The sequence below is a fragment of the Onychostoma macrolepis genome, chromosome 18 (genome assembly GCF_012432095.1).
Source record: "Onychostoma macrolepis isolate SWU-2019 chromosome 18, ASM1243209v1, whole genome shotgun sequence".
Taxonomy (NCBI): domain Eukaryota; kingdom Metazoa; phylum Chordata; class Actinopteri; order Cypriniformes; family Cyprinidae; genus Onychostoma; species Onychostoma macrolepis.
Genome location: NC_081172.1, coordinates 13,352,962 through 13,375,861, shown reverse-complemented (window position 1 = coordinate 13,375,861; position 22,900 = coordinate 13,352,962). Strand labels below are relative to the sequence as shown.

The window sequence follows — 22,900 nt, the reverse complement described above, 5'->3', positions numbered from 1 at the left end:
ACAACACTCAGGCCTGTCCACAGCACCTATTAATAAGACCGAGATGAGTGTGTCTCCTTGGAGACCACACCGTCCCTGTGGCCAGTGATCAAAGGTTAGTCCCTGCCTGAGACCATTGTGCTTGTTTGAGGAAGTGAAAGACGCTGAAAAGAGATACCATTCAGCATATTTAGCCATGAAAGTGCATTTAAATGGACCGTTCAGCCAAAAAAAATCTCTCATCATTTATTCACCTTCATGCTGTATTAAACCTGTATGACTTTATTTCTTCTCTAGACCACAAAAGATGTTGTTTTGAACCCAGTGTTGTTACTGTTAACTATATATTAAAGATTTGTTAATTAAAATAAAGGTGAAATAAATAATATATATATATATATATATATATTAATATTTAATTTTGTGTTTGACATGAGAGTGAGTAATTGATAGAATTTTCATTTAACTTTCCTTTTAGCTCTAGCGATGAATAAACAAACGTGACAACAAATATTAGAGGCAGCATTTGGTCTTCATTACAACTACAACTAGCTGTAATTTCCTGTATCCTCTGACCTTCAGGGAAAGATGTAAAACATCACAGAGATGGTTTAAGTGGTGACCACTGAGTTTAGCCCGTGGTGCTGGAGTTAGCTTTTCACAAGCCAATTAAAATCTGACACCGTGCCTCCTTTAAACCTACTCTTACATACATATATGAACATAAAGAGAATGATGAACAACACATAGAGAGCAAAGGTTGTGTGTACTCTTGATCGGAAGACATACGGCGTCTGTGAAGACGCAGTAAATGAGTTTGCGGCTCCATTAGGCCCCCTGTTCTTCTCTCTGATCTGTGTTTTTTCAGTCCTTTCAACTCCCTGCAGTACAAAGTGAACCCCATGGCCTCCTGTGATATTCCAGCCCTTTGATGAAGGCCACTGGAGCACAAATAAAGGCTTGCAGTGGTCTGCTGTTTACGCTGAGGGGCCCGTGTCTACCCTCCTCTCCCTCGATCCGCTGCTGGCTATGTGGGGACGTTAATGACAGGACACAGCGAAAGAGAAGTGAAAACCTCCTCCCGCGGCTCCACCCGCCATCGCTGCTCAGGCTGCTAATTCTGTCCTACTGATCTCACCGTTTTCCTCTGCTCCCTTCAGCTGTCAATCTCCCGTCCCCTCGCTCGGCACACGCTGTCAGAGCAGAAAATGAGTCCACAGCAGGTAATGGAGGAGATCCAGCTAGGAAGATTCGCATTTTGTCTTTCTTTAGACGGACACACGCTGTCTTTTTCATTCTCTATTGTACACGACCTGTGGCTATGCGGCTGTGTTAACTGACAAAGTGCTGTGCTCAAGGTTACAGGGCGCAGAGACCCCCTCACTGGTCCTCACTGACCTAGCGAAGATCTCCCGAGGCCTGAAGGTGAATGCCAAATGGACGCATGATGTGTCCGACAGTGATGTGTCCTCGAAGACAGTCACTTTGAAGCTGTAGCTTATAAAGCTTGAAGCTACTCATAAAGTAGTTCAACTACAGTCTAGCTACTCATTTGAAAAAGTAGCTAGCTAAACTACAAGCTACTAACAAAAAGCAGTTAAATAACTTACAATTACAGTAATAATCAGTTAGAATGACACCATTACACTTGTAACTAATAAAATTACAAATACACTAATTTATAGCAGCATTTAACTATATATTTCATAAGATACACAAAATGAAATACATATAAATATAAAAATTAGGGCTGTCAATGTTAACGCATTAACACATGCGATTAATCTAAAAAATTGAATGCTTTAATATTTTTTTACGCAAATTAATCGTTTGATAAGTTTTGACCCCAACTTCTTGCCGTCATCGCAGCGCGGAAGGTTATCTATCATTGTATGATAAGGGTACAGCGAACCAGTGTTCCCAATTGGGCTATTTTGAAAATACAGTGGCGGGAAAAATTACAGAGCCGTGGGTTGCATTTTTTTGGGCTACTTTTATAATATACCACGGCCGCCCAAAGTGTATACAGACAAATAAAAATTTAAATAGATAATTTTACTAATGTGTATTATACTTGGAATGTATCCCTGGCAACTTAAGAACAGAGAGGCAGTTGTAACATCACAAACAATGTGAGTTTCAGCCAGAGCATACATCTTAAGGCTTTTACACAGCAGACGTAAACATGACAACAGCCACTATAGATTATAAAACATAATAAACACACGATTACGATAGGGTATGGTTTGTATGTGATTTTCTTGAGATTTGGATATTTTCATAACAATAATGAATGAATGTGTACATCTGAAATGCTAACTTGTGCAGCGATAAAAAAGGCAATAAATAGCATATTTTAACAACAGTAAACGACCAAAATCCACATGTGATCGCAAAAGGATGTTATTACAAACACTCGATGGTGGTTTGAAGTGAGTTCTGAGTAAAAGTGCACTATTAATCTCATAAACTGTCTAATGAAGCATGATGCTAATATTAGCTCTAATCCACCTGCAGGACAGGTCCAATTCTTCTTCATAATGCATTTTGTCATCATACTTCACATAAGGTCGCAAGAAAATGTTTGTCATGCATTTCTTTGTTTCGACACATTTACAGGTAAATCCTAGTATTTTAAATTTGCGATTAATCATGATTAATCACAGTCCATGACTGTGATTAATGCGATTACATTTTTTAATCGATTGACAGCACTAATAAAAATAATGCTGCACATATATAAATACACAGAATTCGTAAAATCCCCCACATAACATGTGGAAGAAAAAATAAATATCATGGTCACATATAAATATTAATTCGTTCCATGCATTATTAATTTATGGCCATGATTTATTCATTTTTACCCTTGTTTTAGTTCAATTGTTGTCACATTGTACTAATTTGTTTCCTTGTTTTAGTGGCCATGGTTTAGCTAAAGAGAGGGAACAAATTAACAAATTAATTTGTTCTTGTTTTAATTAATTATGATTTAATTAATGAGAACTAAGAACTAACTAAAACGAGAGGACAAATACTGGTACTCAAATTAGTCAGTAAATCATTTTTGATCCAGACCATTAATATAAATAAATGAACCAATTCACTAAAATAAATCAGACTTTAGAGATTGTGCATGCAACACAATGTGAAATAAAACAGCTTTTTGTTGAGCTACACAGTTACTTTTTGGAAAAAATAGCTTGTGATCGGAAAACATCTTAAATCAGTTTAAGCTGGTTTTAAAAAGTGAAAGTAAAACTCCTCTAAAACCAGCCTGACCAGACTGGAAGACCAGCAAAGCAGCTTAAGCCCGGCTCACACTGTGCGATTTTGGCCACGATTTGGTCGTCTGGGACAAATTTTGAAAATCCTAAAAGATTCCTATGATCCTAGGCTAAAATCCGTAGTCTTTGATCGCTGGTTTGACATGTTCACCGACAGCCGATTAATGGCCGTTGCGATCAAATTTCACCTCCGACGAAATTCTGGCAGTGTCAGAAGATTTGGCGCACAGTCCTGCAGTGTGACTACCCCTGCGACGAATATCAAACTGTCTCCGTTTTTCAAGGCAAGCTATGAGCAGAATTAATGCTTGAGGATTATTCTATCAGCTATAAACTCCGGCGCTCCCGTCCTCCGCTCACGGAATTCATCTGATATGTTTCTTTTTTATATAAACACTGATTGCGCCGCTGTTTTCATGTGCGTGAGTATGAATACATACACTATTCTTCTTAAACATGCCGGTATTGCCGCCGTTCATATACTTTTCATGACAGCCAACATTTCGGTGCCGCGTGCAATGCAGTTCGCAGTCACTGGACGTGTATGGGTTGATAATGTAAAACTCCAGACAAGTTTTCTTGCGCGCACCCGTTTTTAACTCGTCTTGACTGTCGTGCAGTTTGACATTAATGACAACTGAGATCCCATAGTGTGACATAATCATCATGTTCGTACAGTCTGACAAGTACAATCCTAAAGGACTTTTAAAAAATCGCACAGTGTGAGCCCGGCTTTAGGCTAGCAACAATCAGCGCTTCTGTCATGCTACTGAAAAATGTAGGGTAAACGTACCTATTAAGCTCACCAAAATCTACATTGAGACATTTTTAGTGCACAAGATATTGGTTTCAGTAAAAGTTATGTTAAAATAAAATATTAATCTCTCACACAAAAATATTTTATTTAATTTTAAATGACAAAAGCATTTTGATTAAGATATACATAATTAAATGCAAAAAGTCTGACTGTGCTTAATGGGTACATTTTTACAGCCAAGTTTAGAACGCATATTGTTTTCATTTGTTACGTGTCTCCTAGCAACAATGTGCACATTTCTGTGTGAGTTTGTTGTGATCGGAAGGAATTTAAAGTCTGATAGTGTATGATCCTCAGTCGTTTAGTGTATGATGCCCAATTTTCCTTTGTGACTATTTACAAAGTCTGTAAGTGCATGATGCCTGGTGTTTTAAAAATCTGTTCAAATTTTAAAAATCGTGTAGTGTATTCCAGCCTTTATTTGCTTTTTTCCTGGACAGATACGACAGGTTTCTGATGGCTCCTTCTTTGAATGGACAACATGCATGCCTCTTTCATCTTTGGGCATAAACTATAGTTATGTCTTGATTTTCTTATCTTAAAGCTGTGAAAATAAGTTATTAATCATTCTATAAAGACCAACTTAAAGTGACAACCATCGGTTAATATTTAAAGTCTGTTTATGAAGTATTTACATAGACGTTCAATGTGGAAGAGCTTAAAGAGAGCACACTGAGCTTAATTGGAGCAGCAACAATTTTTAATAAATGTCATGTAATATATAATATAAATAAATAAATAAATAAATAATCTAGGTCATGTATTAAGTTCATACATATTTTATTTTGAACAACTATTATTAACAATATCTATGAAATTATACTTTTTCTTATTGATGTCACACTGAAGCTGTTTGATTTTCATAGTCGTGTACCCTTTAAGCTCACCTTGCAACAATATGAAATCTTTAAAAATTACAGCACTGTAAAACCAGAGACCAGCAATAAACTGTTAATTTATAATATTATGGATGTAAAAGTACAAGCCAGTAATGCCTGTGAAGTAATATATTAGCGTAGCACACAATCTTATACAGCTAGTCAGCTAACTGTGTTCTGTAGCATCTGCGCTATGTTGCTAAAACTATCTATTGGATCTATTGGTAATTATTTCCCACATCCAAGTTCCAGGTTATAATATGCAAAAGTCTAAACATTAATCTCTTAATTTTACAGTAAGTAGTGAAACTTACCCAAAATAAAAGCTTAAACATCTAAAAAATGCATATTTAAAGGGCTCCTCTTTTGGTGAAAGTTTTCAGACAGTTTTCAAAATGGCCGCCAGACAGTGTGAACACATGGAGACCCATATCTCAGTATGCAATGATCTGATTGACTTGATATTACAGGAGGTATGTAGTAACAAACACATCAATTGGTTAAGATATCAAGTAGGAAAATACATTATTTTTTCTTTTTATAATCTGAGTTCAAAAATGGAAGTGTGCTTAATGGGTACGTGAGCTTAATCGGTACGTTTACCCTAGTTAAATTAGACTCTGTTTTTAGTTTGTTACTCCCCAGCATTTGTCATGAGGATGCAATGAGATTTCAACTGAGCTCTGAAGCTCAGGGAATTAGAAATAAAGCACATCAGTGCACCAGATGCACAGCGTGTTCAGAGCTGCCCAGTCATCACACTACTTCCTGCGTCTCCTCCAGCTGTAAGGGAAACATGGCATCAGCATTTGTTTTCTCCTTTAGTCCTTCTCTCTTTCCCTTTCTTCCGCCTAAGCCACATCACAGGAAACCTGCAGCCGCTGCACTGAGCCCAGACACACTGCTTGTAATGGATCCCGTGTTGTCTTCAGACACACTCGCAGCATCACATTACTATGTACAGGAGACTGCTCGTGGATATGTGCTGATTCAGAGTCAGCGTGTGCAGTCTGAGGAGAGAGTAATGAGGCTACGTGGAGGCGCAGTGCCCTGGAGCAGCCAATGCTTTACTCATGCGCTGTGATGTGAGGCCAATATCAAAGTCCCTCTTTAAAAGCCCACAATGCACTGCAGTGAGGCCCAGAGATACAAACCTAAAATCACACATAGGCCCCTGAGGGGAACTGAGACTGTTTAAACAACCATTAAGAGCTCTCTATTCAGTATTCTGAGGTACTCACAGAGCAGAAAATAATCAAAAGGAGGAACAGAAAGAGATAGAGAGTGCCTTTGGCAGGGATGTCCAGTTTACGAATGAATCATCTGCCTCTCTATATCAATTAATTTGAAGCATTAACTCGAATTTAAGAATCATGATGTAATTCGAGTGTGAGGTGTTCTTAAGGGCCGTTCACTCTGAAAGAGTTTTTGCATTGAAAAAAGTGAAATGCGAGCAGTGTAATGGAAAAAAAGCATGGTCTCAAGATGCTCTAGATGTCCATCTAGCACATTTAAACAGAAAAACAACGGAAAATTTGCACAGTGGAAGGCAAAAACTAAGCCCTTAAAGAGATAGTTCACCCAAAAATAAAAATTCTGTCATTAATTAGTCACCCAAATCATGTCGCTCCAAACCCGTAAGACCTTCGTTCATCTTCGGCACACAAATTAAGATATTTTTGATGAAATCCGAGAGCTTTCTGACCCTCCATAAACAGCAATGCAACGGACACATTCAAGGCCCAGAAAGGTAGTAAGGACAATGTTAAAATATTCCATGTGACAGCAGTGGATCAACCGTAATTTTATGAAGCTACGAGAATGCTTAACAAAAATAACTTTATTCAACATATTCTTCTCTTCCGTGTCAGTCTTTGAAGCGTATTCATGACAGTACCAAGACTCATGGTACGGTTACGGTTGATCCACTGATGCCACATGGACTATTTTATCGATATCCTTACTACCTTTCTGAGCCTTGAACTTGTCAGTTGTGTTGCTGTCTATGGAGGGTCAAAAAGCTCTCAGATTTCATCAAAATATCTTAATTTGTGTTCCGAAGATAAATGAATGTCTTACAGGTTTGGAACCACATAAGGGTTTTCATTTTTGGGTGAACTATCCCTGTAAGCCAATGTGAAATGGAGAGCCTAAAACCATCTTTTCAGTAGTAAAATTACTGTGACTCTAAGAAGTTTACATTACCTTAATATAGAATGTGCTGTCTTGCATGTGCACGTAAATGCATTTTCCATTATGAGGCTTGGAACAACTTTTGAACTGATTCCCTAAAATGAACCAAAAAACATGATGCCTTGAAGGCCGTCTAAAGGCAGGGAGGAGTATCTCTGGTCTTCAGGAATGTGAGGTGGGAGAGGGTTGCAGTAGATTACAGACGTGCCAGTCAGAGAGGGAAATTCCCACAAGATGCAAACAAGTACCCATCGGCATTCCCATTCCCTCTGCACTAAAATACTACTGAAAAATACTGATAGTAAAGACACAAGATGAACTACAACTTTGGTTGCTAAACTATAAGTTGGTCAATTGATGGAAGCCTGTGGAAAATAGTATTTTATTTCAAAAATTTTTAAATTATTTTAATCTGTTTGGTGCCATAGAAATGACATGAAAATATATATAAAAACTATTTTTTTGTAGATACTTTGTGGGTGCACAAAAGCAAAAGATTTTTATCTGAAGTAAATAACCTTTAACGTTTGGTGAGGCTCTAGTCTTATTCTTTGCGAATGTCTCCAGAAGACTCAATTTTCCTGGAAGAACATTCCTTTTTAGCAGTGCCCTTCAATGCTGTAAAAATGATGCTTGGAATTCACTGATAACATTGCTTAACAAACTGATAACATTATGATAGCAGATGTTAAACTGGTGTGTTTCTCCATACTGCTGTAGCTCTGTGGATGTCTAGGTGGAGTATGGATCTACGATCCCTCTGGTCTTCCTTTATTCTGTCTCCTCACAATGTTCTCCATTCCCTCTCTCCTCTAAACGCTGCCTGCCTGGTCCTGTAGATAAGCCAAGCCGGCACGTCCTCCCTCAACCTCCTTTTCCCGGCCTGATCAGGTGAGCAGCCTCAACTAAGTCTCCAAAGATTACACATTTACTTTCAGAACAGGCAGTGCGGCAAACCAACCACAGAATCTCAATCAAGCCTTTGCCATCTCCCCATACCTGTTTCCCAGTGCACCTTTTCTTAATAAACCCGGCTATCTGTCCAGCATACTGAATGGCTGTAGCAGGGGCCATTGAAGAGATAAGCCAAGACTCTTTCTCCACCTCTGCTGCCCCTCTTCACTGTCCATTCGACTGCATCCATAATAGAGCTAAACACCTCACCCGCAAACCCTCTCTGTGACACGCTCACGTGGTCCTAAACCGGACGAACAAGCTTAGCTTACGCTCAAATCTTTCTTCATCCGTCAGTTTTATTTACTCTAATGGTCAATGTGCAACTTGAGTTGATAGTGTAAGCTCACTTTGGTTAATGTGTAAGCAGGACAGCAGGTGAGTCTTAGCGGAGGTGAGTCACAAACCTGTATAAACCTTTTTCTTACAACTGAAGGTCACATCCGGTATTACAGTCTCATTTCGTAAGAAATATCTTCACACATAGCTTTTGATTGAAGCATGCCATAATGTTTAAGGTTCATTCTTATCAAATTTTTATTGATGTGAGTCACTGAGTTCAGCTTCTTAGCAAATGAAATGGAGGGATAAACTAAACCAACATAGCAAATGGTTATGAAAGCTCGATTCCAATATGATAACTGAGACTTTATTTCTCTGAATTATGGCTATTTATCTTAAATCACATTGTGATTTTATTTCTTATTTTAATCTTGAATCTCACAGTTATCTGTTTTATTTCTTTACTCTGAGGCAGAAATTACTTCCATATATAAGAGTTCATGATGATTCATTCAGACAGTATTAAACTCCTGGCCGTTGGAGGAGCGTGCTGGGGCTTTGTGGGTCACGTGCTAACACACCCTGCTTGCGCATGTCTTTGATGTGACACACAGCTCAGTTGTTCCAGCTGCTTTATCACAATCCCTCAGTCCTAACCCTGACCCTATCCACAGTCATCATATAACTCCTCTTACTGCTGCCACAGTATCGCCTGGGTGAGTGCCCACAGTTAAGCAAAAATCTTATTTAAATCAGAATTAATAGCCAAATTCCCACTAAAGAACTACGATACCCATGATCCCAAAGAGTCATATACTGAATCACATCAGTAATCACTGAAAAATATTTGTAGAAAATATTTTATTATTTATCTTGTAATATACCATATACACTACCTTTGAAAAGTTTGGGGTAGGTAGGATTTTTCAATGTTTTTTGAATTTGTTACACTCACCACAGCAGCATTTATTAATCAAAAATGCAATAAAACAGTAATATTCTGAAATATTTTTTAAAATAAATGATTTCTATTTTAATATATTTAAAAAATATTTTCCCCCCGGTGACAGCTGAATTTTCAGAAGCCATTACTCCAATATTCGTTGTCACATGGTCCTAATCATTCTAATATGGTGATTTGGTGGTCAGGAAACATTTTTTTACAGCAATCTGTGATAATTACAAAGTTAAAAATATTTTATAACATTATAAATGTTTTTGTTGTCACTTTTGAACAAAATCTGTTCTTGCTAAATAAATTTCATAAAAAAAGGTGTATTTTGAACAAATATGCAGTAGCTTTTAAACATATAATCAACAACATACAGCCAAAAGTTTTATAATTTATCATTGTTTTTATTTCACTTGATTGATTGATTGATTGATTGATTGATTGATTGATTGATTGATTGATTGATTGATTGGTTGGTTGATTGATTGGTTTGTCGTGAACCTTGAAAACTAACCAACTGGAGTAATTCTGCTCTGAAATACATTTTTTCAGAGCTCTTCTATAAATGTGTGTTGTCTGTGTGTCTGTGTCTATGTGTGTGCATGTGTGTGCAACCATCCTCTCCTCTCTCAACAGGAACTCTTATCACATAATGAAAAACTGTCAGTGGTAGAGGGACTGTGGGCACAAGGACAAGTGATCATAATAGAGGACATTAAGAGAAAACACATCAAAATTTCCCCTTATAATCCACATGAAAGGAAAACCTCAAGACAAGCATTGCAAATAGAAATGTAGAACTAATGCTTCTGAGAAGGATCACGGAAAGACATGATAATAAATGTCTTGTGTTCCTAGTTCTCTTTCAATCTTTTCCTTCTCAAACTGCTCTAGCAACAGTGTTCAAAAATGGAGAACTGGAAGCAGACATGATATTGCATTATCTTTGGCTTCAACGCAGCCCCAAATCCTAAAGAACATAAGCACCGCACTCATCACTAGACTCTGATCTGGATTTGACTACTGATCCACACCATTTCTGTCCCCTCACTGCAGAACTCAAGGTGTTAGCAAGTTTTTGGACCACTGCCATCAGTATCGACTCTACCAACTTTCAACTGACTGTCAACTTCTCCTATGTCACGAGAGGCAATGAATTGCTGGTAGTTTCTCACAGACTCTGTACAAAGTGAATATGGTAAAGGAAAAAAATGGTCGCTTGAAAAACCAAGGCTGAGGACAGACAAAAAAATGATGTAAAAATCCTCAAATCAAAGCTGAGCAAAACCTTAAACCACTTATAAAATGTGAAGAATCAGAATCTTGTTGTATTTCAGTTTGATTACTTTCAGTCTTGCCTTTGAATGGCACAGACTCCAAGGTCAGAATGTTTTTCATTTACTTTTTTTGAATTAAATTAACTTACTGGCTGACAACTGAGAAGGAAAAAAAAAAAACAATTTTACAATGAAAAAATTCAATGAAAACAAAATTGGTCATACCTTGAAAACACAATGGTACATTAATTTTTTTCCATGATTTTTCCAGGACTGCTCCAGTCATTTGTGATGACTAGATAAGGATTTTTAAAATCACTTTGTAGATAAGACACCCACAAAGAGCAATTTCTAGCCAAATAGCATAACTATAAATATTTATTTTGCCTGTAGACTATAGCAGGGATTCCAAAACTTTTTTTTAGCTGAACCCCTTTGACCAAAAATAATTTACCAACACATTTGCTCATTCATGGTTCTTTGATATTGGTAAATGGTCACATGACACGAATTAAGGTAAACAAATAAAATATAACTTTTTTTAGTCACTTTATAAAATTTTGATTGTTTTTTTTATCGGTTAGTTATTAAATTTTTATGAATTATTATAATTATTATATCTATCAACTCGCAAGCCCTCTGCAGTTTCCTCACAAACCCCAGTTTGTGTATTCTACAAAATGTTTCCAGGCCTGGAAATAATACTTTTAAATTTCAATGACTTTCTAGAACCATGAGAACTAGGATTGTTCCGATTCCGATACTAGTATCGGAAATTCCACCGATACCACAAAAAAATCTGGCATCGGTATCGGCGAGTATTTGAATCCATGTACTGATCCGATACCATTCTTAAACAAGATCTATAGTTATGCCCGCTAGCTTTGCTTAACGCTGCAAATCGGAAATCAATTCTTCTTCGCTGCTCAGAATGCAAACACAGGAAGTTGTGCACAAGCAACCACTATTTAGAGCAGCAAAAAATAAATACAAACGTGGTAGCACATTGCCAGTAAATCACTCGCATATGCGACTAAATCTTCACCCTGGGCGACTAAATAGTGTATAATATTAGCCACTGGCTAATAAATGCTCAGATTATACTCGCCAGTGTGTGAGTTGGAGGCTATGTATAAGTTTAGCACAGATATATTGTCACTCGCTGAACACTCTGACCAAGCGCTTCAGAGTTTCACTCTCCGTCAAGCGATCTGGGCTATTTTTCAGTTCATCTGAATGAATGCGCAGCGAACCTGTATTTGACGTACCGTAAGCTCTAGTGTGAGCTTTGCTTTTCGCCGTCGCTTTGCTTTTTTTCCTCACATGCAAAGAGAGAGAGAGAGAGTCTTATGTAGCGTCAATTCTGCTTGGTATGTAAACGATATTCTTTGTTGTATTTTCCTGTCAGAATAACGGAGTTCCTTTGGAATTCTTCATCTTTTAAGAACTGCCGGGTTCTCCGGTAGTAGGCGGAGCTAATGCGCAAGCGACAATCTCATTGGCTGGAGCTCACCTATAATCGTCCCTGTTTCGATTTCAGCAAATCAGTTCAAGCGAACGCAGGCAACGTGATTAATATTCATGAATCCAGCAGCTCGTTAATCCTTAGTGCGTTTTATATTGTTCTTAGTAGAATTCATAGTATGATTATTATCTTATCAGTATTATTGATAGTTCCCCATTTTTCAGAGAAACACTGAATGACCAAAAAAGCACCACCACCAGTTCAGTTAAAATGACTGTATTCATGGTTACCAAGTTTTAATTCTAATTGCTAAAGTTATATCATTAAATAATACTCGATTATCATAATACATTTATAATGCTTCACTGACTGATGTTAAGAGTGTACTTTTAGATATTTAAATAGATTTTAAAAATGGAATGCCATTTTCCAAACATTATATATTATATTTTTTTGTTTACTCGCCAGACTATCTATCTATCTATCTATCTATCTATCTATCTATCTATCTATCTATCTATCTATCTATCTATGGTGAAGCACACCATAAAATAATTATATCTATACAGATCTAGTAGTACATACAACTGTATAACCAGATACACACCCAGGTATCGGATCAGTACTCAGTATCGGCCGATACCCTGAGCCTAGGTATCGGAATCGGTATCGGGAAGGGAAAAAGGGTATCTGAACATCTCTAATGAGAACCCTGTATAACACAATACCTTTATTGTACCAAGGTGCTGCCACAGTACTTTTTTGGCATGGAAACTTTCCACACAATGAGAATGTTACTGTCATAGTGGTTGAATCTGTCTGACCACATTCAGTTGTTTGTTATATAATCAACAAGAAAGAAATTATGTGGTCACGCTAATATCTTATCATTAGCACGCTATAGTTTAAATATCTATGCAACCATGTCACATTGACCAGAACCAGTGACACTGAGTCAAGTCTCATCTTTATGGCTGTAGGTAGAGCAGAGTTGACATGTGGCTAACAGTGAGCAGGCCTGCCGCTGAACCTCTCCTCACTTCATCCTTTCATCTTTACACTTCATTTCCCCCGTCACTGCGACAGTCGTGGCATATGGCTCAGTGCCCTAAGAGTGGCCTGCAACGCTCTCTCAAGGGACCATCACTGCCCACAGCTTCAACCTGTAGTTACTACTCAAAAAAAAACTGCTTACTCACTCTGTGCTGCCCACGGTCACTGGCGTTATCAAACTCTGCATTATTTATGACCGTCTATCACACTCTCCTCTCCTCCATCACACACCCTCCTTTCCTCTGCCTATATTTCTCTCATCTTCCTGTATGTTTTTCAAGATATCACACGTCCTTGTATATGACCATGGCCAACTTTAAATGCTGTTCCTGATTTACTTACCAAATATGACATATTTTTAATTTAAATAGCAGTGAAGAAAGGAAATATATTTTAATTAAATTTTTTTTTTTTTTTTAAATAATACACACCAGTAAATTGTCAGAAGGACACTGAGTATATTTTAAGTTGAATGTGAGTGTAGTATCTGAGTATATGGGGTGAAATAATGTTTCCACAAAACCACAAATAATAATAATAATAAAATAAAATAAAATAAATAGGACATATATTTTAAGAAAGTAAATAGCGTTGATTTTGATTTGATGTTGATTTAAAAAAATAATGATATATAAATGAAATTAAATGAAAAATAAAATTAAATTAAATAAAAAAACTTCTTTCAGGTTTTGTTGTTTGTAATGAAAGTAAATGTCTGAAAATGTGTTACACATATGTGTATACAAGACAGTCTTTCCCTACCTTCCCCATGGGTTTGGGAGAGTCCCAGCTCCTCTCTATTGATGGGGGAATTTGGTAAACGTCTTGTGTCTGGTTCATAGAGGGTGGCACCTGGTACACATCCTGCCCTTGACACGGCCCTCCTGCAGTGGGTGGCACCTGGTAGATGTCCTGGCCTGGTACATTAATGGAGGGGGGCACCTGGTAAATATCCTGTGGGGTGGGAGGGTACTGTGCCTGGCTTTGCTTTTGTGCCACAGCGGGAGCTTTGGGTTGGGGCTGTGGAGGTTGGGGGCCGGTGGGCACCTGGTAGAGGCTGGAGGGAGCAGGCAGGCCGTGGCTGGGGGGGAGCATGTAGACGCCGTCTGGGTTGTTTGAGTTGGCGGAGTTGGAGGAGAAGGCAGGGTGCATGGCCGTGTACTGGGATGCAGGGGGAAGCTTGCTGTAGGCACTCTGAGGCAAGTTGAGATGGCTCTGGGTTGGGCTTGGTTGGCTCGTTGGCTGCTGTAACTGCTGCTGTTGCTGTTTATCATACATGCCCACGAGGATCTTCAGCCGGTTGCCAGGAACGATGCCTTGACGGCCGTGTAGCGAGCAGAGCCACCAGCCTTCCAGCCCCTGCGTGTCCCGCTCCAGGACGGTCATGATGTCGCCCTTGCGAAAGGACAACTCATCTGGAGACTCTGCCACATTGTCATACAGGGCCTTTGCCAACACATTCTACAAGAGAGGAGAGAGAAAGAGATTGAGTTTGGTTCACAAATGATCTCGTATGACACCAGGATCGTCTCTTATGTTCACCAAGGTTACATTTATTTGATCAGACAATACAGTAAAAATAGTAATATTGTAACAACTATTTCTATGTTTTTTTATATTAAAATGTCATTTATTTCGGCAAAGCTTCAATGTCACACGATCCTTCAGAAATCAGTCTAATATGCTGATTTGGTGCTAAACAAACATTTCTTATTGTTATCAATGTTAAAAACAGTTGTGGAACAGTTTGTGGAAACAGTGATATATTTTTTTCGGTCCAATTCTCGCCATTAACAAACCATTAACCATGGTTTTAGCCTCAATAAACTCCTAATTTGCTGCTTATTATTAGTTAGTAAGGTAGTTGTTAAGTTTAGGTATGATCATGCAGAATATGTGCTGGTCCCTATATGAAAGTGTTACCATTTTTTCTTTCAGATTTCTTTGATGAATAGAAAATTCATAAGAATAGCAAGTTAAATAGAAATATTTTGTAACATTATAAATGTTTATACTCTCCCTTTTTAATCAGTCTAATTCTTGCTCAATAAAATAATCTTACTGACCCTAAACTTTTGAATGGTAGTGTGTATATATATATATATATATATATATATAAACAAATATTTATATTATATATTTTAATGACTACAATATAATACAATGATGCAATGTAGATTTTTATTTTTATTTTTTTTACCTTTTTGAATTTGAACATGCAGTAAAATACCAACATAATAATTAATGTTTATAATTACTAAACCCAAGACCACTTGTGATCAGATCACCCAAGATCATAATAGCAGGTGTAAAGAGGGTCTGTGACTCTAGTGCAATACTCCATTGCTTTTTACATGTTGTCTATTTGCTCTAAACCCCTTCCTGACACATTTACACACCATGGACTCCATCTGTCCTCTCGTTTACAATGCCACCCACAAGTGCGGCTGGTCTTTGACACTTAAACAAATATTTGCAGTTCGGCCCCCTGGACCAGTACAACCCCTTTTCTCTGGCACAAGAGCACTGGCACAGTTCCAACAGACACGTGTATCACCGCTCTACGCGCCACCTTAATAAAGCCAGAGTCAACCAGCAGTACTTCATCACTGTCCTCTCAACAAAATCACAGCGTTTGATTGGCTGATTGTGATCGTTTGCTGTGTACCGCGGAGACCCTCTACAACTGTTAAAGGGGGAAAAAGAGAAGAATAGACTAGTTTAGCTTCAATCAAGACAAAACATCTCTGCTTTTGAGTGATTCAGTGGAGGGTCTTTGTGCAAGAGAACAGTACAGAATGGCTAATTTCCAACACAGAGAGCTCCATGTCCCCCTCGCACCCCCCTCTGCTGCTCTCCTACCGTGAGTTCACTGTGGTTTGCGAGAGTTTTGAGCTCAAGCTCACAGGTGATTGATGCAGCACACCAGATAGCCAGCAGGTGTTTGATTACTAACAGACCTCCCCTGTCAGGACACATGCTGCCTTCGAGTCATGTAGGAATGATCGTATTTACGAGATGAGCTCTGCATGAACACCATCACAAAGTTGCGATTACCAGTGGGAAACTCTTTTCGGACTGGAGGCATCAATTCAAGTATCATGGTGCGGAAGCAAATTGGTATTTATTACACAGTTTGCATTGTTAATTTTGACCGTGCATTTTAGTTTGTATTCATTACTGTGAGATACTACAGCAGCAATAAATTTTGCTAGAAAAAAATTACTCAATTAGCTGGTTTACGAGACGTCAGACTTGTGTGATGAAAATGTATCCCATAATTCTCTGTGGTGGCACGAGAATGATAATGATGAAATATCAGGTACACAATTTTTGGTCTTCATTTTATACAATATTCCTAAAAGATTCATATTGTTATATTGTTGTATTAGGCAAATTTTTGGAGAGAGAAAGAAATAAGAAATTGCTGAATACTTCAATTTTTTAGACTTAAGATTTAAAGATAACATGTTTATTTAGAAAATATGCATTAAAATGACCATAAAGATGTTACAAAAGTTACAAAAGATTTCTATTTCATGCTAGAATCCTAGGCAGAAAACTCACAGACAAATTAAGCATCACAAATGTTTTCAACACTGACAACAAGAAAAAAAAGTTTTTTCTTGTGCCTCAAATCAGCATATTAGAATGATTCAGCTTTGCCATCACAGGAATAAAATACATTTTAAAAGAGAAAACAGTTACTCTAAAATGTAATAATATTTCACAATATTACCGTTTTACTATATTTTTCATCAAATAAATGCAACCTCTGTGAGACTTCTTTTAAAAACTTCACAAACCCACATTTTTGTTCGTTACTGTACTTCACTTAAAAGTGTATTTTTGAGAATGTATTTCACACATTTTGCCACTGGAACATCAGAAAATCTGATATCACATACTCAATGAAAATAGTACATTATCCGAGCACCTCTGTCCTTCTGTTCTTAACATAAAATCTGGGATAGTAGGTGATGCAAAATGAGATGCGGCCACAGCCTGCGGCTACGTCTTCCTTCAGGATCCCTGTGGTATAATGCTAATTATGCACCTCTGTACACAGAAACTCCTCAGTGCCCACAATATCTGGAATTGTGCCATACAAACTGCGCTCAGTGCAAAATTTTTTGGCCTTGTTTGCATCGTTCAGTGCTGAAACAACGCAGACAGCACGCTATCAGCGGGCGCAATTCATTCTGCGTGAATCTCTCCCTGTGTGTTTTAAAGGTCTGTGTGGAGAGCGGCAGTGCTCTGATGAATGGTGTCTCTGTGCTCGGAGCTGGAGGAGAGAGAGGAGAAGCTCACGGAGGGCATATCTGACAGATGAATGCCCTGCCTGTGCTGCACGGGTGAGGGACAGTCCCTGTAGTGTCTCCCTTAAAGCCGGAGGAGACCGAGACTGGACACAATAGCGTCCAAGAGGCTTTACTGCCTGCGAGCAGCTGGTTGAGATGTCACCATGTAGTGCTGGCACACGCACAGAGCACTGATGCACATATAGACGGAGGAATGTGTGAATGTACACGCACAAATGCATGCATACCTTCACAGCCCCCTCTATCCATTCAAACTCTCACACACAATGGCAAAATAATGAGAAGCACTCAGACCAGCTGAGAGAGCTCATTAACTCCATGGGCTTTTTCCACAGAGACAGTTTAAGCCATTCTTTGGGAGTCTTTGCAAAGGAATGGGACATTTTGACAAGGGATGAGTGCAATGAGCAACAGTAGGATTTCTACGTTAACAAATAGTGATTTTGTTACTGCCAATACATCCACAACATGCTGCTGTGAGCATGTAAGAAATACTGCTGCTGCACATATAGCATATATGAAATCACCCTGTAGCAGGTCTATACAGGTGGAGCTGGGGAAGGTAGAGAGTTTCTGAAGCGTCCAACATTTCTGTTTCAAAAGGAAACATGTCAATGCAGGAAATAATAATGCAGAGGCACAACAGGTTTACAGGATGACAAGAAATGTCACAATTTTCCACATTAATATTCAAACCAGTAATCAATCACAAATATTGACTAGTAATTAATATGTTTTGTCTTTTGGTTTAGAACCATCAATGTCCAAAAGAATGTGAAAATTTTTTATTTGAATTAGATAAATAGGAATTACCATGAAAATTAAATAAAATTAATAATCAAAAATGAATATATCATACAATGTAGTATAAATATTATTTAAAAAATGAATTTGATGTGGTCAAACTGCCCACCCCTAGTTCTGACTATGTACTGACAAACATGCTGAGGTTCAGTACTTCTTTTAGTTGGGATAGACTTACATCCTTTCTGATCAGGCTGACAATAATGAATAAATTAATTAAGTGATTGACACTGTTGTTGCAGTAATTGGATAGAAAGCCTCAGAAAAGAATTTCTTGATGTCTTTGTCTTTATTCTGCCGTCTTATCTCACTTGCCTTCTCCGCCTTTGAAAAGCGGAAGCAAATTGCAGCAGAAAATAAGTGCTGTGTGCTTTCTCGGCTATTCTACACTCCTTTTTTTCATGAGAATATTTTCCTGCCAAGCAAAAAGGCTCTGGAGGACTGATGACATCACGAGCTGTTGAACTTTGCCTCCATTACAGAAAGTATGCCAAGCTTCTCTGTCTGTCTCTTTCTGTCTCTCTCCCACTTCTCCACAATTCAGTCTCTGTCGATCAGGCCACAGGACATTTAGGGAGTGATTCACAGGGGTTTACATGTAAGAGCGAGTCGATGATTCAGTGACATTGAATGTTTTCTCATTTGTTGGGAATGTACACAGGAGAACACAGGCACAACAGCAGGAGGATAAATGAAGGAAAATAACAGAGATGGGAATATTTGACTATTGATCAATGGATCTATTAGCATCTTCACAGCCCAGGATAAATCACACCTTGCATCTCCGACAATTATAAAGTAAAACAGTAAAGCACTGTGCATTAAACAACGACAGAAAATGAGTTGGTTCCTCAAGGGTGTTTTCTGGTGTACATCCGCATTTATCAAGCAGTAATGGGAAGCTGCTTTGAAAATATTTGGAGCTATTCATCACTAAAAGCAGTTAAGCTACAGTCAAACTAAACTTTTGAAAAAGTAGCTAGCCCAAGCAATATTTCCCACTGAATTCTGTTTTTGCAACAAAAAAGTCCAGACTTCATGAGTCTTTCTGACTGATTCATACAAAGAACCATCTCAGTACATATGATGCTGGTTGTATGTTGTTCATTTTTTTTGTCTCTACACTAGCTTTTAATTTAATCATGGTGACAGATTTTTAATTATCTGTCACCATGAAATACTACTGATAAGCCTAGAAACACTGTAATTTACAGTACATAACCAAAATCAAAAGCACTGTAACAAACAATAGCATTTAGCAATTTTGCCACATAAAATGCTAAATATCACATATTACTCAAATGAATCATAGAATCATTTATTAATGAAATGATTCTCTAAAATTATTATTATTATTAGCCTTCCCAGTGCAAAAAAGAGAGAGACATTTTAGGACAAAGCATTTTTTCGACTATAAATCTATGTGAACAGTGTAAATATAAATACAATATAGCCTTAAAGACACTATAACACTACAATGCTACTTTTTGGAAAAAGCTTCATTGTTACTGTCACACTACTGTAAGTCTGTTACTGGCCTACACTGTTATCAAGGCATTATTGGAGAAATAGTAAAGAGGCTTGTACAAGATGAGGGGATGACGAGCGTTTCGCTTCATTTCTCCCTGGCGATCATCACCATGGAAATGTTCAGGTCAAACACTTTCCCTGTGGCTCGAGCAGACAGAGAATGATGCTTAACTTTATTATCTCTAGAGAAAGACAGCGAGAACGGATAAAGGAGATGGAGGAAGAGAATGGAGAAGAAAGGAAACTCATCATCCAAAGGACAAAACGTCCTTCCATTTGCATTTAAAAGGGTCATGAGCACAGAAGCGTTTAGCAGGCCACGTGTTACAGGGTTTAAATTGTTCCCATAAACGTACAATTCTGTCATCATTTAGCTACTCACCCATGTGACTTTTTTTAAGAATATACTGGTCACTCGTTTCATATAATGAATATGAATGAGGACTGGGGCTGTCAAATTACTAAGCCGTTGTATTATAGTTTTTGCATACTTTTTTAAACAATGACACTTTGAATGACTTGAGGGTGAGTAAAGGCTTGTTCACACCAAGAAAGAAAACTATAAAGACAACTATAACGATAATTATATTAGTGTTGGATTCTGATTGGCCGTCAATGTTTTTAGCATTCATCAGGTGGAAAAAATCATTCTGAAAGTGACTCCAATAATATCGTTCTCCTGTTGATGTCATTACAGTTGTGATGTGGACTTACCTATTCTCACAGAATTCGAACAATTATTAAAACTTTATTGTTATAGTTATTAAGTATTGTCCTTGGTGTGAACAGACCTTAAATTATACCAGAACTTTAATTTTCGGGTGAACTATCTCTTTAATAATGGGGATAAAATTGACAGAGATGGAAATGTTGAGAATGAAAGAGAATTCCACAGGATGGAGGGAAGAGGAAAGAGGGATGTGGACCTGTGAGAGAGGGAAGGAAGGAAGGGGCCGAGTGAACGCTTCATTCAGACGGAGCCACTGAACAGGAGGTAATGTGGCAGCTGCTGGAGCGCGCTCTGTACAGACAGGTCAATGAGTGTGTGTGTGTGTGTGTTTGTATTGTTATGGGGGGGGTGGGGCTGAACAGCTTTTGTCTGGTGCCTCTACACGACCCCGTGGGACAAACACTAGTAAAGTTAGCAAGGTGGGGGCAGATAGTGTTTTTTGTGTGTTATTGTGAGTGTGTGTGAGCTCATTAGCTTCAAGGGCACGGAGACAGTATACGAACACCTCTAAACCACAGCTACAGATCATCCCATGAACACAGTCACTGGAAAAGCACAATATAGCCATAACAGTTGTTGTCACAGTGTTGTTATTGGTTACTAAAACTATCACAAATCATTTTTGGTAATTAAAATAAAGCTGATATCAATTAGCTGACATAAAATTAAAAAAGAGAGAAATGTCACCCAACTATAATAAATATGTTTCAGTTAAAGTATGAAAATTAATAAAACTGAAATAAAATTATATTTAAATATGTTTTAGACAATTGACAATTGAAGACAACTGGGAAAAAAAAACAATTGAAAAAATTATCAAAATATGAAAACGGAAAATATAAAAATAAAAGATAATTCAAAATGTATTATAATATTAAATACCAATAAATGACAGCTGATATTAGAGTTTATTTTATTTATTGTATCAGTTGATGCTGGACATTTTATTTTGCATGCTGACATTTTTCATACTGTACATCATAAAGTTATGTCTGATTTTACCTGTAGAATTTAAAATGACTGTTGTAAGCTTTTTTTTTAATTTTTTTATTTTTTTTATACAAAACGCTTTAGAATTTTTACATTATAGGTTATAATATGACAACAGGACATAAAATATCATATGTGACCATGGAGCACAAAACCAGTCTTAAGTCGCTGGGGTATATTTGTAGCAATAGCCAACAATATGTTAATACACTGTATGGGTCAAAATTATCGATTTTTCTTTTATGCCAAAAATCATTAGGATATTAAGTAAAGATCATGTTCCATGAAGATATTTTGTAGATTTCCTACCATAAATATATCAAAACTTAATATAACAAAATAGTAATATACGTTGCTAGAACTTCATTTGGACAACTTTAAAGGCGATTTTCTCAATGTTTTGATTTTTTTGCACCCTCAGATTCCAGATTTTCAAATAGTTGTATCTCGGCCAAATATTGTCATATCCTAACAAACCATACATCAATGGAAAGCTTAATTAGTCTACTTTACAGATGATGTATAAATCTCAATTTAAAAAAATTAACCCTTATGACTGGTTTTGTGGTCCGTGGTCACGTGTAATCTACACATAAAAAACAGCGACCAGAATTTAAATATCAGTGCAGCCAGCATGATCACAAACAAAAGAGAAGCTGATTGTTTAACTGAAACTCTGAAAATCTTCCCATATTTCACTTGAAATTCACAATGATTGTTATCGAGGTACAGTTCGAACAGGCTGTACTTTTGTCCCTCACGGCCTGGTTTTCATTCACACCACATTAAAGATAGCATCTCATCTGTCTCATGTCTACTCTCATCACACATCCACCTCCTGAGCTCTGGGAGAAAATGTTCCCTACCTCATCAAAAGTTTTTATTAGTTTAAAAACAGATGGGCGCTGCAGACAAAACAAGGCCGTCTCTTTTTTGTCGTTCGCATAAGACACCTGAGCCTGACCAAACAAGAACAAAAGATAGACATTTTATCTGAGATGTGTTGCCAGAACATATAAGAGGTTTCTAAATTCTCCCGTCTATATATGAGGTTTGGGTGTTATTCTGCGGTCAGGTTGTTATTCTGAGGGGCTTACTGGTTGCATAAGTAGCAGGTTGGCTGGAGTAATTACAAGGCGGGAGGAGTTTTGGATGGTAAGCTGTTGTAGACACATTTTCAGACATATACACAAGGAGCAGACGCTGTATCAGACAGCAGCGATAGTCATCAGAGCTGAGACTAGAGATGTGACTCAGACAGCCAGACGTGTGTTTGGACGTTTGCCGCTATCAGCTGTGTCAGTCGTGTATGACACACACACATGGAAAAAAGGTCACAAAGAAACAGACCACCTAATAATGATTTTGTCATCATTTATTAAACCTC

At 37.7% G+C, this 22,900-nt stretch overlaps 1 protein-coding gene across 3 annotated transcripts in view; it reads right to left on the bottom strand.

Annotated features, from left to right (window-relative positions):
* The window catches only part of bcar1 (BCAR1 scaffold protein, Cas family member), a 98,218-nt gene that overhangs the window by 19,481 nt on the left and 55,837 nt on the right, over nt 1–22,900 (bottom strand). For all 3 annotated transcript variants that reach the window (XM_058750933.1, XM_058750934.1, XM_058750932.1), the window contains exon 2: nt 13,900–14,598. In XM_058750933.1, coding sequence (XP_058606916.1) covers nt 13,900–14,598 — 699 coding nt within the window. The remainder of the gene's footprint in view (nt 1–13,899; nt 14,599–22,900) is intronic.